The sequence below is a fragment of the Kwoniella newhampshirensis genome, chromosome 2, assembly GCF_039105145.1.
Source record: "Kwoniella newhampshirensis strain CBS 13917 chromosome 2, whole genome shotgun sequence".
Taxonomy (NCBI): domain Eukaryota; kingdom Fungi; phylum Basidiomycota; class Tremellomycetes; order Tremellales; family Cryptococcaceae; genus Kwoniella; species Kwoniella newhampshirensis.
Window position 1 is genome coordinate 1,097,042 of NC_089956.1, and position 15,409 is coordinate 1,112,450.

General features: G+C 51.1%; 5 protein-coding genes across 5 annotated transcripts; 2 read left to right on the forward strand and 3 right to left on the reverse strand.

The window, feature by feature from the left end:
* Nucleotides 1-162: 162 nt before the first annotated feature.
* On the forward strand, nt 163-2,940 carry IAR55_001109 (uncharacterized protein; the record flags this gene model as incomplete). Its single annotated transcript, XM_066944238.1, has 2 exons — nt 163-1,332; nt 1,384-2,940. 2 exons carry the CDS (start codon nt 163-165, stop codon nt 2,938-2,940), a joined length of 2,727 nt encoding a protein of 908 aa, XP_066805439.1.
* Nucleotides 2,941-5,549: 2,609 nt separating this feature from the next.
* On the reverse strand, nt 5,550-6,138 carry IAR55_001110 (uncharacterized protein; the record flags this gene model as incomplete). The annotated part of the gene is made up of 2 exons (XM_066944239.1): nt 5,550-5,789; nt 5,902-6,138. 2 exons carry the CDS (start codon nt 6,136-6,138, stop codon nt 5,550-5,552), a joined length of 477 nt encoding a protein of 158 aa, XP_066805440.1.
* A 1,753-nt stretch (nt 6,139-7,891) lies between these two features.
* On the reverse strand, nt 7,892-9,200 carry IAR55_001111 (uncharacterized protein; the record flags this gene model as incomplete). The annotated part of the gene is made up of 6 exons (XM_066944240.1): nt 7,892-7,959; nt 8,042-8,108; nt 8,170-8,321; nt 8,396-8,465; nt 8,539-9,038; nt 9,176-9,200. 6 exons carry the CDS (start codon nt 9,198-9,200, stop codon nt 7,892-7,894), a joined length of 882 nt encoding a protein of 293 aa, XP_066805441.1.
* A 240-nt stretch (nt 9,201-9,440) lies between these two features.
* IAR55_001112 (uncharacterized protein) lies at nt 9,441-11,297 on the reverse strand (the record flags this gene model as incomplete). The annotated part of the gene is made up of 7 exons (XM_066944241.1): nt 9,441-10,440; nt 10,489-10,626; nt 10,675-10,761; nt 10,824-10,953; nt 11,007-11,075; nt 11,140-11,223; nt 11,282-11,297. 7 exons carry the CDS (start codon nt 11,295-11,297, stop codon nt 9,441-9,443), a joined length of 1,524 nt encoding a protein of 507 aa, XP_066805442.1.
* A 318-nt stretch (nt 11,298-11,615) lies between these two features.
* On the forward strand, nt 11,616-15,354 carry IAR55_001113 (uncharacterized protein; the record flags this gene model as incomplete). The annotated part of the gene is made up of 10 exons (XM_066944242.1): nt 11,616-11,654; nt 11,708-11,756; nt 11,813-12,979; nt 13,028-13,473; nt 13,522-13,624; nt 13,677-13,969; nt 14,021-14,530; nt 14,581-14,916; nt 14,974-15,160; nt 15,227-15,354. 10 exons carry the CDS (start codon nt 11,616-11,618, stop codon nt 15,352-15,354), a joined length of 3,258 nt encoding a protein of 1,085 aa, XP_066805443.1.
* Between the last annotated feature and the right edge of the window lie 55 nt (nt 15,355-15,409).

Sequence of the window (15,409 nt, forward strand, 5' to 3'; positions counted from 1 at the left end):
TTTTGTCTTTCTGGCCTCTTTACAACTTCTTCGGCTTCCGTGTCCTTTCACATACACACTCATAGGCCGTCAGGCTTCGGCGATAATACCAGCACTCGTTGACAGCGTCTCACTGCGGATATCCACACCGCACCTTGCGTAAATACCGATCATCACCCCGATATGGCTGAGCCTCAAATAGAGGACATTCACCAGACGATATCTCAACTCCCCCTGGACGTTCTCAGCAATATCGTGGCTCTCATACCACCGCCGTTTTACTCTTCCTTGCCCCCTTCAGAGCCTACTACTACGCCTCTCCCAGAAGTACTCGACTCGATAGATCCCACACCTTATCCTAAGCAGAATCACACCCAGCTCATCTCCGCTTTCTCACGCGCCTCCTCGAGATGTCTCGAAGCGGCTCGACCATGGTTGTGGGAGAATGTGCACGTCAGATCTGGAAGGTCATGGTTGGCGATCGTCAATGCGCTGACGGAAGAGGTGGTGGAGACGGACATCATATCCGAAACGATAACGCCTCAAAACGGAGGAGGAGGTAGTGTGCCGACGCCGACCCCGATCCCGATCGAACCTGTTTCTGGACCGGAAGCACACCAAGCACCTGCTACGATCTCACAAGGCTTTGGAGCCTACATGATGCCCTCTGTCTCGTCCACGTTCCCTTACCCCAATGGAAGCTCCTCCCTTTCTGCTGCGACGGGTATCAACTTCAATGCCCCGCAATACTCCTATTCACCTCCGCAGCCCTCCCACATACATATGCTTCTCACCCCTCCCACGTCCCGAACCTCCTCACCTCACCCGAAACTATCAGTGAACTCAAGCCAAGAGACACTGCCAACAACTACATCCATAATCACCTCTCCCACGGCTCTAGCCAACAAAGCGAGACTTCGAGGTCGATCACGTAGTCCACGACGAAATGTCGGATTCGATACTGAATCGCTCGATGTCGTCCTGGACCGAAGCAGAAGCAACAGCTCTCATAATTCTGGAAGTAGTAGAAAAGGCTTCTTGCAGAGACGGAGTAGTCTTTCCAGATCGAAGGTGTGGATCGAGCACGAGACGCATGATGACGAAGATGAAGCAGAGGAGGCGGATCAAGTCCCCCCCTTGGCCGAAGCGGTGACTTTCAAGCTAGGGGTTATCACGGCACGGAGTGCGGACGATACGCGTGGGAGTGGTAACCCGGAACTACTGCCACCCCCTGGACCGTATATCCGACATCTGAATTTCACCAATTTCCGGACTATTGGCAGTCGGCGGAGTCAGGAAGAAGCAGTCAGAGGGAGATTTGTCACTGCTGGCAGACTGGAGGGCGTCATCAAAGTGAGTCTGTCGGCTGCCTCGAATCTTTGCAGCTCGCTAACATGTCCGAAGAATGCTCCCAACCTCGTCTCACTCTGTATGACCGAATACGTTGACTCCTCTCTGAGCTATTTCGTGATAGAGGAACTTTTCTTTCGCGGTTCTCGTCAACCACGGTATCGGTCTCCCTCAAAATCGCTGACTCGTGCTCGTTCTCTTTCCATTGGCCCAGCTCTTTCTGTTGCATCCACAACGCATGACCAATTGGACCCTCCCAGACCGACCTATGTTCCTTATGAAGACGAAACAGAGGATCAGAAGTGGAATCGGCGGGCCATGTTCACCCCACTCGAGGCTCTGGATTTGACAGGTTGTGTCAGCCCGGTATTTCACGAGGCGATGACCAAATTTTTCTACACTTGGCTGGCTCCTGATGACGACACTACGGAGGACGAAGAAGCCCGAGGGAGAGGAAGAGGCAGAGCGAAAATGAGAAGTAGAACCGGATTAGCCTCACCCGAAGTCACTGAGGATGAGGGCGACGCTAACAATTGGCGACAATCGGCAAGACGCACGCAGAAGTTCAGAGCCATGCGTCGATTGTGTCTCCGCATGTGCACCTCGCTTGAACCTGCCGTCATTACAGGATTAGTGTTTGCCTGTCCTTCTTTGACTCATCTGGATCTGTCCAACACCAAAGTTCCCAACGAGCTCCTGATCTACCTCACCGAGAGTTGCCCGAGAAACTTCCGCCTCACTTCGCTTAGTCTTGCCAGATGTCCGAGACTCGATTCTCGCGTTGTGGTCGATTTCATCTGCGAATCACCCGCCACACGAGATCTCATCGACTTGAATCTGTTTGTCAATCCCACGCAAGGGAGGGCGATCGAGGGCGGAGACTTGATGAGATTGATGAAAGAAGCGCCTTGCATGAAAAGCGGGAAGTTGCGATATCTCGACTTGTCTTCGTCAAGATTCACGTCCGCTCATCTTGCTCTCGATGTTTCCCCGCCTCAACCCAGCTTGATCAGCTTGGGATTATCCCATATTCCGACCCTAGGTCTCCCGCCCATAGCCGATTTCTTACTGAATGTCGCGCCAAATGTCGAGATCCTCACTCTAGCTGGTACTGCCTCGACTTCGAGCCTTGGCATCTCCCAGTCATCCTTGCAACTCACGCTTGAGCTTCATGCACGACTCATCAATCCACTTACCACCGTCCCATTCTCCCTGTCGAACCTCAATCTATCTGGTGGTGTCGATACCGTCAACTTGAATCCTGGTCCAACGAGACTGAGAGTGGTAGAACTGATTCGACCGGTCCGACATCTGATAGCTACGAACGGAAGTGGGGAATGGAAAGTCGTAAAATCAAAAGGTGGTCGAGGATGGTATGTCGATCTCTCAGCAGGGTGGTTGAAGACTCCGGATGGGAAGATGGAATTCGTGAGACATCTACCTAAATCTGATACGAGGAGGCGATGGTTGAACGAGCTTGCGGAGGCGGGTGGAAGAGTTGGGAGCAATGTAGGTTGGCACAGTAGGAAGATGGAGGTGATAAGAGGCATGGGGATGATCAGTAGGGAAGAAGGGATGGCGGGTGCTGGAGCATATGCTTTTGAGGAGTAGAAATTGGGGTATATGTAGTGACGTTTCATGATCTGTTGTATCGAGTTGTATCAAAGTATCTGCATCACTTCATGTTAGTATGATCAGTGGATCAGCTCGGAACGGACCAGAATCATCGGTCCAAAAGCTCCCGTGCGGATGCCAGAAAGTGAGGCAGTTGCATACGATAGTCTGAAGTACAGAAGTCTTGAATCCTCCCACGTTTGGCAAACGAATCCGCTAGCAAGTACAACCACTGCAATCACATCCCCCACCCCCACCCCCTCCTGCGCAACAACCATCGCAACCGCCTGACATACCACCACCACAACCATTGCAACAATCCGTGGAAGGATGGTGACCGGCTGAACGCGGCGCTGTCCCGCCCTGTGATCGGGTAGTCGGAGGCTGCTGTGTTTGATAAGGATGTCTTTGTATGGAAGTGCTCTGATTGGAAGTGGTCATGGCAGACTGCTGATACTCTTCATACGGACCACGACGCTGTTGGTCAAGGAAGTCGAAGTCATTGGAAGGTCGTGACGGGTGATATGCCGGTCGGAGTGGAAGAGGAGGTAGGCTCTCGTTCTGTTGATTAGTGTGTCAATACGTTACTAATCGATCATGCATCAGGGAGGAGAAGGGGGGGAATGGGTGACTTAGTTGCGATAGTTGCGATCATTCACCGCACTCACTTTGTGACTGTCTCCAGAACCAGAAGTGACTTTCCCCCAAATGCTCCGTTCCCCAGATACGAGATCCGTCAAGGCCCTACCATCGGTAGATTGGTTGGCTGATGACATTGGTAAAGCGTTGGGGGGCGGGCGGATGAACTGAAGCGGGGTGGCAGAGCAATTTGTGTAGTGCGACGGTGGCGAAAGGTTTTGTTATTTAGTGGGTGGGAACGGACGGGAAGAAAAAGTTGATTGAAAGAAGTGAATGAGTAAGGAATCGTAAATGGTCGTCACCTCTCTCACTACTGTACAATATATATGTATTCTTGAGACTGACCCTCGGTCTGTAAACCTGAAAGCGACCTGGGTAAGGTATGAGCGCAAAAGGACTGTTTCCCCTGAAAAGTCAAAGGACGCCTGTTCTGGTCTCGATGAGACATCCCCTCGTTTGCAATGAGTTACAGCACGATCGACATCGACAACACCGTATGCCTCTACAGAAAAGTAGGTCTCAGAAAGGATCTGGGTGGCGGAACAGAAGAACGCTCCATTGATATGCTGTAAAAAACCGCTCCTGAGAGGAGGGGCAAGTAGGGGAAACTACCTCAAGTGCTTACAGCACTGGATGGGCGCAGTACTGTGAACGGTAGCTTTCAGAGTGTTTATACGGTACTGTGGCTGGGTTAGATTGGGGGGTAGAAGGAATAGCAATAGGATGATGTGGAGAACCTAGTGGCTGTACCTTCACCTGCCTTGTATGTCCGAGTCATCATGAAGTTCACCCTTTGAGCAGACCACCCTTCAGGAGTACAAACATGCGACACCTTCTGCACAAAGGTTGGTCAACCGCCATCATCTCGTCAAACATACCGTTAGCTGTGCACAAAGAGATTGCTTCCCTCAATGCGGAAAGGATTGCATATCGTCAAAGGCCTCAGACAGATAACGCACATAATGCAGTGATAAGATCCTCGGAGAAGATCAGGGTGTTGGCACTGGCAGGAAGTGCCACAAGCTGACTTGTTGCTACCTGGAGCTGTCATGTGGCACTCACGTCAGGAGTGCAGATATAACTTACTGTATCCTCAAGACTGACAATCGACCATGCATCTTTTCTTGCTGCTCTACCAGGCATGTGGATTGCATAGAGACTGCTCACCCCGCCAAGCAATACAGAAATAGAGAAAATGCCATCACCGCTATCACTCTGATTGCTACTGCCACGATCGTCATCATCGCTCCCATTGCCATCTTCTTACCGGGTGCGATCCAAAGTACGGCCACTGAGATTGCGAGCGCCAAGGCAGGGCACCATACGATGAATGTCAGTGCAGAGAGGAGTGTCGTCACTTCTGTTAGCACTGTCCCCGTTGGCTGGTAGAGTATGTCGGTGACGATGCGCGACTGATTTTGAGCCGAGGTCGGATAAGTGTTGAGCTGTGCGAGATTCCAGAGATGTCGCTTCGTCCGCTGTGGGATTAGCTGTGTTAGCGTATCTCCATCATGAGGTCAGGGATCATGGGACTTGCGTTACATCTCATATCTGGGTCCTCCGAGTCGGGATATACCCATCCCGCACCAACATCAAGAGACATCAAACAGGATAGATCGATGATCTGACATCCCGAGCTTTCACACGAGATAGTTCGAGATAGATAAGCGGAGGACATGTTCAAAGGGCTACCTGGGCGACCTCACTTTTTTTTTCTTTTGCGGGCTATGGGCTGCTTCAGATCAGTCTGAAATGGCGATGGGGGGGGAAGATTTTGGAGATTGAGGAATCTGAAATGCCGTCATACGCTTGTTTGCTTTGACCTGTTTCTTCGTCGTCACGCGAAATTTGATGTTGCGGACTGCTGTCAATGAAAGGTCGTCTCTCCTTCACCATAGAAAGGAGGCTCTGGGTGAGCAGTCGGCCGGGAGACTTTCTGCTCGCGACGGACGGAAAAGGGTAGAAAATCATCCGTCCGTACTCGACGCAGGCAGGCAGAGGTGAAAGGTCTCGCTGAATCGTTCACTTGGAGCATAAATGTCAATCAACTCTCTTTCCACACCACAATCAAGACGTGGTTGCACAGTAGTAATCTCCCTCAATTCATGTGCTTTGATCGCAACCTGTCTACTTCTATGCACACCTATACCCGTGAGGACCTTGACCGCACTTCCAGGATATTCAGCAGACACAAGACCCACATCCATCTGGGTCACACCAGTTCTCGCACTCGCTTGCCTCACTGTCCCCCTTACGGACCGAGCTATCGGCCTCGCTGACACTACTATTGGAACCACTTGCAGTGTCTGCTCTGCTCACAGTGTCGACCTCAGTAGCACCATCGGCCTTGCTCGAACTTTTGGCCGCACTGACGATACTCACGTCACCCTTGTCAGACGACTTCCTTGCGTGGCCCGTGACATCATAGACAAAGTAATCCTCCTCCTTCTTAGCGAGTGCTACACTGGCATCATCCCCGTCGGCGGGTGTCATCAAGAACAAGTCAGGATCGACAGGGCTTTCTAACTCAGCAGCTTTGTCCGCATGGGCAATCATTGGTTTATGTGGTGGTGGTTGACGGGAAGAACGAGAGGATGCCGAGGCAGCAGGAAATGTGCCATATTGAGACGTGTTACTGTTCATCGCATGGAAAAGTGGGCGTGAGCTGTTTTCTGGCTGATCAGAATGGGCTGACAGTGACTTTCGACTGGCATCTGCGAATCCTTCGAGGTCAGAAATCTCCCGCGATCCTCTCAACCGGTCTGTGCGCTCGAAGTGGTATCCTGTAGGATCAAGTTGAGAAGACCACATGATTTGATTGTCAGGAGGGTTTGTGGGAACGATATCTAGAAGGATAGGAAAGATTGTTGTAGTCAAGACAGAAAATAATTTCCATGATCAAGGACTATTCGCCACCCAGTGCGCTGAGGCCTTCCATGAGGATGGATGACCAGCAGTAGAGTCAGGAGTTGGAGCGCGAGATCAAAGGATGTCGTCCTAGCAGGAAAGATTGGAAGGCTTCTCTGACCGGGCAATAGGATGCAAAGGCTTCTCGCCCATGACGTCTCAGAATGGAAGGACAAGGTCATGGTTCAGTAAGCACTGGAAGGGCTATAGCATCAGTAAGCGCTCAAGATAGACGTATTTCAGAGTCCATCGCAAAATCATGCTGGCGTTCGTTCTTATTCACCAGTCAGCGGTTCACGATTCATGCATCGAACCAGAAATATCAACAACGTCTGCTATAATAGGCTCTCATGGTCGTCTGCTGACGTTGAAACACTCCACATCATTCAGTAAGACCTACTCTCACAAAGGCTTCCTTCGCACAAGGGACACTCATCACGCTTCCGTCCCACCGGAATCTGTGAAAAATGACGGCGAAGAAGTTGACGCCGTTCCTTTCGTTTTGCTCAGCACGCTTCTATCAGCGAAGCTTGCTGGATCGTAGGGCGTGCGCCGGAAGGGAGCTTTGATCGTCGAGAGGTCCGGATTGGGCGGTCTGGACACTGCAGGATCCCACTTCGACAAGTCCTCTCTGCGTTGCCTCACATGAGCTTGAGGGGGGCAGGTCAGGGCATGCATTAGAGATACATTTGTCTGACCTTCTGGTAGGGACGTGTTCTGGGCGGTCTTATCCAGTCTTGAGATGGGGAGCTGTGAGTATTGGCTGTCAAGCTTTGAATCCTGTTGGTCCGGTTGTAAGGACTAGGTGCGGCGTGTTCTGATTAGCAAACGGGAATAGACAAAGATCAAGCCTGAGACTAACTGTCCAGTGGGAGGCACCCGTCGAGTCTCCTTCGCAACTCGAGGATGTCTTCGTCTGATCCTTCCGATCTCGCAAAGCAGTGGGGACTGATGACATGGTCACCGAGATTGAGCTGATATTTGTGCGCGAATGGGACAGAGGGAAGGAGAGGTATGCTGCGTACTTTTGCTAGAATGAGAGTGTTGAGTGGTGGATGGAACGATGAACAACGTTATGGCTCCCTACTCTCATCCCTGTCGTGCTTCCATCCAAATGGCCAGTACTTCCTTTGTGATAGTCTTGAGCTTCGATAAAGCGAAAGGGCAGTACTGGCAGAGACGTCGCAGTCCCTGTGTCAATATACCTATCGAAGAGCATCGCTGTTCAGTTCAAACTTGAAACGCTTACATGCTGCCAGCTTTGAGTACGACACCCTTCGCCAAGCGAGGGATGGGACAAGGACGGCAATGATGTCAGATGCTGCTGCGGTTTCTGGCTGATGCTGAGTGGACAGCGAGCTCAAAGGTGTCTGACGGATTAGCATGACAAAGAATCAAGAGATTACAACGCTTTCAAATAAGTAGCTGGTACCAATCCCCTCGTTCCATTTCCATCTTCGCACGTCCACCCTGTGCAGTGCAGCGTGTTAGCTCCCTTCGCTTTACAGCGGTCTTTGCCACATCATACACGGAGAGGAATTGATCCACTCACAGTCGTTCGAGGTCTGTTCGATCACATTGACAATCTGGTTCGCTTGCACTGAGAGATCGCCAGCGTCCTACGTGGAGTCGAACATCAGTAACTAGTAGGGTGTCCGATCTCCTGGGGACTAGACTTACCGCTCCAGAATAGTCGTACAATGCTTGGGCTTGACCATCCGTCTCTGCTGGAGAGGAGTGCTGGGATGTATTCCGTCGACTAGGAGGAGGAAGGGCTACGGGCGTATGTGATAGGACGGCACCTTGATGATGTTCGACGACGGGTGTTTGGACTGTCAGATGGTGGATCGTCCAGGTCAGTTTCAAGCCTTTGAAAAGGGACAGAGCTCGATCATAAAAGACATACCTTTTTGAGGGTCCTTCCACATGCTCGTGAAAGCGCTCATCTTACTTGACGTGTCGACGTGGCCGAACGACTGTTACCGACGGATATACACGCTTTATCAGTCCTGATCACTATAGGCCAAAGTGAGAAGCGAGGAAGCATACCTTTCCCGAGACCAAACCGGCTACGCCATGTTTCTTCTTCTGAACAGGCGGAGGTGGTCCCCTCCCTCCCCCGCCTCCTCCTTGATTATCATCAATCTCTGTTATACTCGCATTCTGATCATTGGTTCCCGAACCAGAGTTCAACCGACTATTCGCTCCCCTCATCATCCCCGCAGCTCCGACCTTGCCAAGCAAATCCATTGCATCCTTGTTCTTGGACACAGCGCCCACGCCAGCTTTCGTCCCTGCTGTTCCTAGTCGGATACTCTGCGAGATGAACCGTTGTGCCAAGTCTTGATCCCCACCGCCTCCACCGCCGCCGAATCCGGCTGATGGCGGCGGAGAGAGAGGAGGCGCAGGAGATCGATTAGGTGGTGGGAGGGAACGTGTTGTAGTAGATGAGGAGACTACGGTCGACGATACCGGACTGGGGTTGGTGGATGTGGAAGGTCGATTCTGAGGTCGGGATGTAAAGTATTCATCCAAAAGGGAGAAAAAGGCTTCCTACAGCAGGATGGCATTAGGCTTTGGACAAAACGAGGACACAGGTAGGAAGGGAGACAGAATGACCGACCTTATCTAAAGAAGGACGCTTTTCGTCAGTTAAAAGCATGATGCAAAGGAACCTCCCACCTACCTTCGTATGTAAGATTGGCAAACATATTGCCGGTGGGAATGGACTGTCAAGCAGGTCCCCGACTCAGATGCGACAGCAATATCACGATGATGAACGGACGGAGGGATGAGAGATAACTTCAAACATGATACGAAGCCTTGGATTCATGTTTTGATGACGTTGACCGGTTCACTCGTCCGGACCGATTCCAAAATCACCATGGCTATATTTTTGACATTCTCTCCACTCATACTATTCAGATTGTTCTATTTGAAACCCCCTAAATCTACTCAGCCTTCGCTCCCAACACCCTCAGCGTCCTATCCATGCCACTCAGCACGATTTGTGATCCGAGCTTCCCAAATCTTGCACCAGTCAAAACACCGGCGTTCTCCTCGAACTTGAGCAACTCATCCCAAGTCTTGTTCGCGTACACCCGGAGGTCGGTACCGACCACCGACAAGAATTGCGCTGACGGATCGAACTTGACCTCGGATATGGTGTTCTCGGAAGGAAGGGTCCAGGAGGAGAGAATATCAAGTTTTCGCAAGTCGAAGATCTTGACAGTAGGTTCCGCAGATGATGCGGTAGCAAGGTAGTAGCCATTCTCGGAGAAACTGAGAGTGGTGACGTCGGAAGAGTGAGATGAGAGAGTCGCGGCGAGAGATGTAGATTGTCGAGCATCCCAAACTCGAACCGCACCGTCCTTGGTACCCCCACCATGGAGCACACCATCAGGGTGGACCGCGAACGATGTGTAAGAGAAGGAACCATCAACACCGGGAATAGCGGCATACTTGACGACCTCCTTGGCTTCGGCGATATCGTACAAGCTCCATGTAGAGTCGTTCGAGCCGGCAGCGACGTATGCACCGGAAGGGTGAACAGCCAAACCACTGATCTCTCCCTTGTGACCAGACAATGTTCCCTTCGCGCTCCACTTGCCTCCATCCTCACCCCAAAGTCTCACAGTCTTGTCCGCACTAGCACTGATAGCGAACCTGGGCTCTCCCTCTTGCTCACGGAATGCGACGTGGGTGACAGCTTTGGTGTGACCCTTGAGAGTTCCAAGAACCTTGCTAGATTCTAGGTCGAAGATCTGGACAGCCTTGTCTGCACCGCCGGTGACAACGACATTACCGTCTTTGGCGAGATCGAGAGCGGCGATACCAGCAGGTTTAGTGGCGTGTAGCGAAGGGACGTGAGAAGTTTGCACAAACGCCTTCACATCGTCGGCCTTGGTGTAGCCGGGTGCGGGCTTTCTCTTTCTTCGTCCGGATGACAGTCTGCGCCGCGTCAGTATAGCCTCGTTGAGAAGTTGTTGAAAAGCTTACGCTTGGTTGGTCTCCATGATCTGCGCCTCGACCTCTGCGGGAAGAGCACCCTCAGGAGCCATCTCAACGTCCTCAGCAGGTGCCTCAGTGGCGGCAGGAGGTTGGAACCCAATGGTAGACTGAATGGACGAGAGAGCTCTGTGGATTGTCAACGGCATGATCAACGCCTAGGTGAAATGTACTCACTGTCTGGCCTCGTCTCGCTCCTTCATCAGTCTAGCAATGACCCTGGTAGCCGCATCCTCTCGATACAGAGCGTTGGCCAGCTCTTGTCTATGAAAGCAATTGGTTTGTGAGTACAGACACTAAGACTCGCATCAAGAGTAGATACCCACCGAGAACTCTGGAACGCCTTTTTGATTTCCAATGATTCAAGCATGATCGCATCGTACTCGCTTTGCAGAGCGGTGAGGAGAGCAGGGATCGACGTTTGGTTGGCAGGTCGAGGAGGGATCGTGGAGGGTTCTATAATCAGACAGTCAGTATGTGCCAGACAACATAAAGACAGTGTAACGTACTAGCTTTCACGTCTACGAGATCCTCCTTGGTCAAAGGCTCGCCGGAGATGGGGTCGGTTCCATTCTCCTCTGAAAGACCCGTCGTCAGGCAAAGGTCGTATGTAACTCTGTGCAAGGCGAATGTATTACTCACCGATATACCGCTCAATGAGAGCTTTTTCATAAACAGTCCCCGAAGTCTTGGAGACGACTGGGGCGGTAGGAGGAGAGCCCGAGACTGCAGAGATACAAGACGCGTCAGCTAGCTCCAGCGCATAAGATCTGTTTCAGCTCACTAGCACAGAAGAACATGCCGAGGCCTTTTTGTTTGGATATAGGTGAGGAGGTGTCTGAATCAAGGATCGTGAGGAAAGAGCGATGTTGAAAGAAGGTGAGCAGCAGCAAACGCCATGGACGACCTTGCACTATCGACACCCCGAAATAAATGCCACATCACGATCGCGACCCCCCTTATTTGCCGCTCACCCAGCTACTCCCAACATACCGAACCTCTCTCAGTCTATCTGTCGCGCTCTGTATCTTTTGCCTCCTCCTCAGTCTTCGAATCTTGCTGTTCGACAGAGGATTTGGCCGGTTCTCGACCACTTTGAGTCATATTGGAAGATCAGCATGGACCTCAAAACGTATATCAGCGATAATGTCGTCCAAGTAGGTCTTCAGAGTCTCAGTCCCTCCTATGGTATGCTAATGACCTTTCGCAGATCTTCGGTTCTGCCGACAATGCAACGGTCGACTACGTCCAGTCCTTAGGTAAGTCTGCTACTTTTCTTCTAGAGCTCTTCATTGACTGCACCTTGATAAACTAGCGACCTCATCCAGAACACCCGGGGACCTCTACCACTCGTTGTTGGCTATTGGACTTTCTGAATCTCCTAGTATTCAGAGCTTCGCCGCTCAGGTTCACGCCTTGGTTCCCCGCAAGACGAAAGTGAAAGTGCCGAAAGCCGAGAAGTCAGCGTCCACTCAACGGTTCGCGCTGTTGCTTGACGAGGCAGAATCGAGTAGTTCGGGAAAGAGGGAGAAGAAGCCAAAGTCAAAGGGCAAGGACAAGGAGAGGGACAGAGAAGACAAAGATAAGGATGGAGCTGGAGCTGTGAAGCTGGGAAGGTCTGCGAGGAAGAGAGACACGGATGGGAACTGGGAATCTGACGAGGAAGAGAAGGAGAAGGAGGCGAAACGCTTGAGAATGTTGTCTCCGGCCAGAGACGAGAATGGAGACGATCCGGGGCAACCGCCACTTGAGGAGACAGAGGAGGAAAGGTTGGAAAGAGAACGAGAGGAAGATCTAAGAGCGAGGGACGAGTTTGCGGAAAGAATGAAGGAGAAGGATAAGGATAGGACGAAGAAGCTCGTCACGGATCGATCCACCAAATCCAAGGGTGGACTTGAGGCAGCACAACGAGCCGCTCTAGCAGATGATCCAGAGGCAAGAAAAGCTGTAATGGAGGATCTGAGATTACATTCTCGACAAGAGTACCTCACGAAACGGGAATTGCAGCGATTGGATCTCCTCAAAATGGAGATTGAGGATGAGAAAATCCTTTTCCGAAATCAAAAGATGTCGAGGAGGGAACAAGAAGAATTCGACCGGAAAAAGGAGCTTATCAAGATCATGGAGGCTCGACAACGGATTGACGACGGAACGGACGGGTACATGCTGCCTGACGACTATATAACGGAACAGGGACGAATCGATCAGAAGAAGAAAAAGAATGCGCTGTATTCCCGATATGAGGAAGCAAAACCCGTCGATGGGCAATTCATTACAGATGTAGACCAATGGGAAGCAAGTCAAACGGACAAGTCGAGCTTGAAGACTGGAGCGTTGGACAAGGAGGTGATAGTGGAGGATTACGATTATGTTTTCGACGAAGATCAGGAGATCAAGTTCATGAAAGAAGGAAAGCTGGATGGAACCTTGACTGCGGAGGCTCAAGCGTTATTGGACCAGGTGGATGCGTTGGAGAAAAAAGGTGAACTGATCAGTTACACATCGGGACTATTACTGACTCCGCGCGTAGCTCAAAGTATCCAGGAGGTCAGAGACTCTTTACCTATTTTCGAATTCCGTGACGAGCTGCTGGAGGCGATTGCCGAACATCAAGTATTGGTCGTCGTCGCTGAAACGGGATCAGGCAAAACAACTCAACTGCCGCAATATCTGCACGAAGCGGGTTACTGCAGGAACGGCATGAAAGTTGGCTGTACACAACCTCGTCGTGTCGCTGCCATGTCGGTCGCTGCTCGTGTAGCCGAAGAGATGGGTGTAAGACTGGGGCAGGAAGTCGGGTATTCCATCCGATTCGAGGACATGACGAGCGACAAAACGGCGCTTAAGTACATGACTGACGGAATGCTGCTGAGAGAATTCTTGACGGATCCGGAATTATCAACCTACTCTGCAATTGTCATCGATGAAGCGCACGAGAGAACTCTGAGTACCGATATTCTTTTTGGACTGGTCAAGGTGAGTTTAGTCGTTAGTAGTTCTGAGCCATGCTGACTGGTCATATAGGACATTGCTCGTTTCCGTCCGGAACTGCGATTGTTGATTTCCAGTGCTACGTTAAACGCTCAAAAGTTTGCCGACTTCTTCGATCAAGCACCTATTTTTGACGGTAAGTGTATGTCCTCCCTATTAAACATGACCATGTAGCTGACATCGTGCAGTCCCCGGTCGTCGATTTCCCGTTGACATGTTCTACACCCAACAACCCGAGGCTAATTATATGCATGCGGCGGTCACAACAATTTTGCAGATCCATACGACTCAACCGAAAGGCGACATCCTTCTTTTCCTCACCGGTCAAGACGAAATCGAAGCGGCGGAAGAGAATCTGAAGGAAACGATGTATGCCTTGGGTGACAAAGTGCCAGAGTTGATCATAGCTCCCATTTACGCAAACTTGCCGAGCGAGATGCAGAGCAAAATCTTCGAGCCGACGCCGGAAGGCGCGAGGAAGGTGAGTCGAAAGTGTTCGCTACGATGTAGTCTCTAACTGATGATTAATCAGGTCGTACTGGCAACGAATATTGCGGAGACATCCATCACAATCGACGGTGTAGTCTATGTCATCGATCCAGGTTTCGTCAAGCAAAACAATTACAACCCGAAAACCGGCATGTCATCGCTGGTTGTTGAACCTATCTCGAGAGCCTCCGCCCAACAGCGTGCCGGTCGAGCCGGTCGAGTTGGTCCCGGCAAGGCTTTCCGCTTGTACACCAAGTGGGCGTTCAAGAACGAGCTGTTACAAGACACCATTCCAGAGATCCAGAGAACCAACCTTGGGATGGTTGTGCTCATGCTCAAATCCTTGGGTATAAACGACGTACTTAATTTCGATTTCTTGGACAAACCGCCTGCGGAGACCATCATTCGGTCTTTCGAATTACTCTACGCTCTTGGTGCTCTCAATCACAAAGGCGAATTGACCAGGCTAGGCCGAAGAATGGCGGAATTCCCGGTCGATCCTATGTTATCGAAGGCGATCATCAACAGCGAGAACTTCAAGTGTACTCATGAGGTAAGCGGAATGATATCGTATGGCGATTCAATGTTGACATTTCTCGCTAGGTCCTCACTATCATCTCGATGTTACAAGAGTCTGGATCTCTACTATACCGACCTAAGGACAAGCGTGTCCATGCGGACAAGGCCCACAAGAACTTCATCAAGCAAGGTGGTGACCATTTCACCTTGCTGAATATCTTCGAACAATGGGTAGATAGTAACTACTCGCAACAGTGGTGTCTCGAGAATTTCATACAGTTCAAGAGTTTAGGCAGAGTACGAGATATCAGGGATCAGCTGGCGCAGCTCTGTGATAGGGTTGAGGTGGTAATCGAGAGTACGCCAAATGAGATCATTCCTGTGCAAAAGGCGATGACAGCGGGATACTTCTATAACACCGTGGGTGGATCATACTGTTAACTCCTGAGCAATGCTGATGTGATTTTCACCTGACAGGCTCGAATCGACAAAGGTGGTGGTTACCGAACGACAAAGAACAACCATTCCGTATTCGTCCATCCCTCATCTTGCCTTATTGGCATGCAACCGCCTCCACGATTCATCCTGTACTACGAGCTTGTGCTCACGTCGAAGGAATACATGCGTCAATGTATGCCGATCGAAGGATCATGGCTGGCAGAGCGTGAGTAGCGTAGCACTCTACGCACGATGAGATGAGTGTCTATCGCTGATTCGGTTTGGATCGCAGTTGCCCCACATTATTTCAACAAAAATGAGATTGAGCAGTTGATGGGGAGCGCCAGTAGAGTAAAGATGCCGAAGGAGGTCCAGCAGCCTCGTGTGGGACCGGTGGTGACGCAGGGAGCGGTCGTGTAGCATCAGACAGCAAGCATATGCATCATCGGGATTGTACTGGCGAGTGATCTAGTAG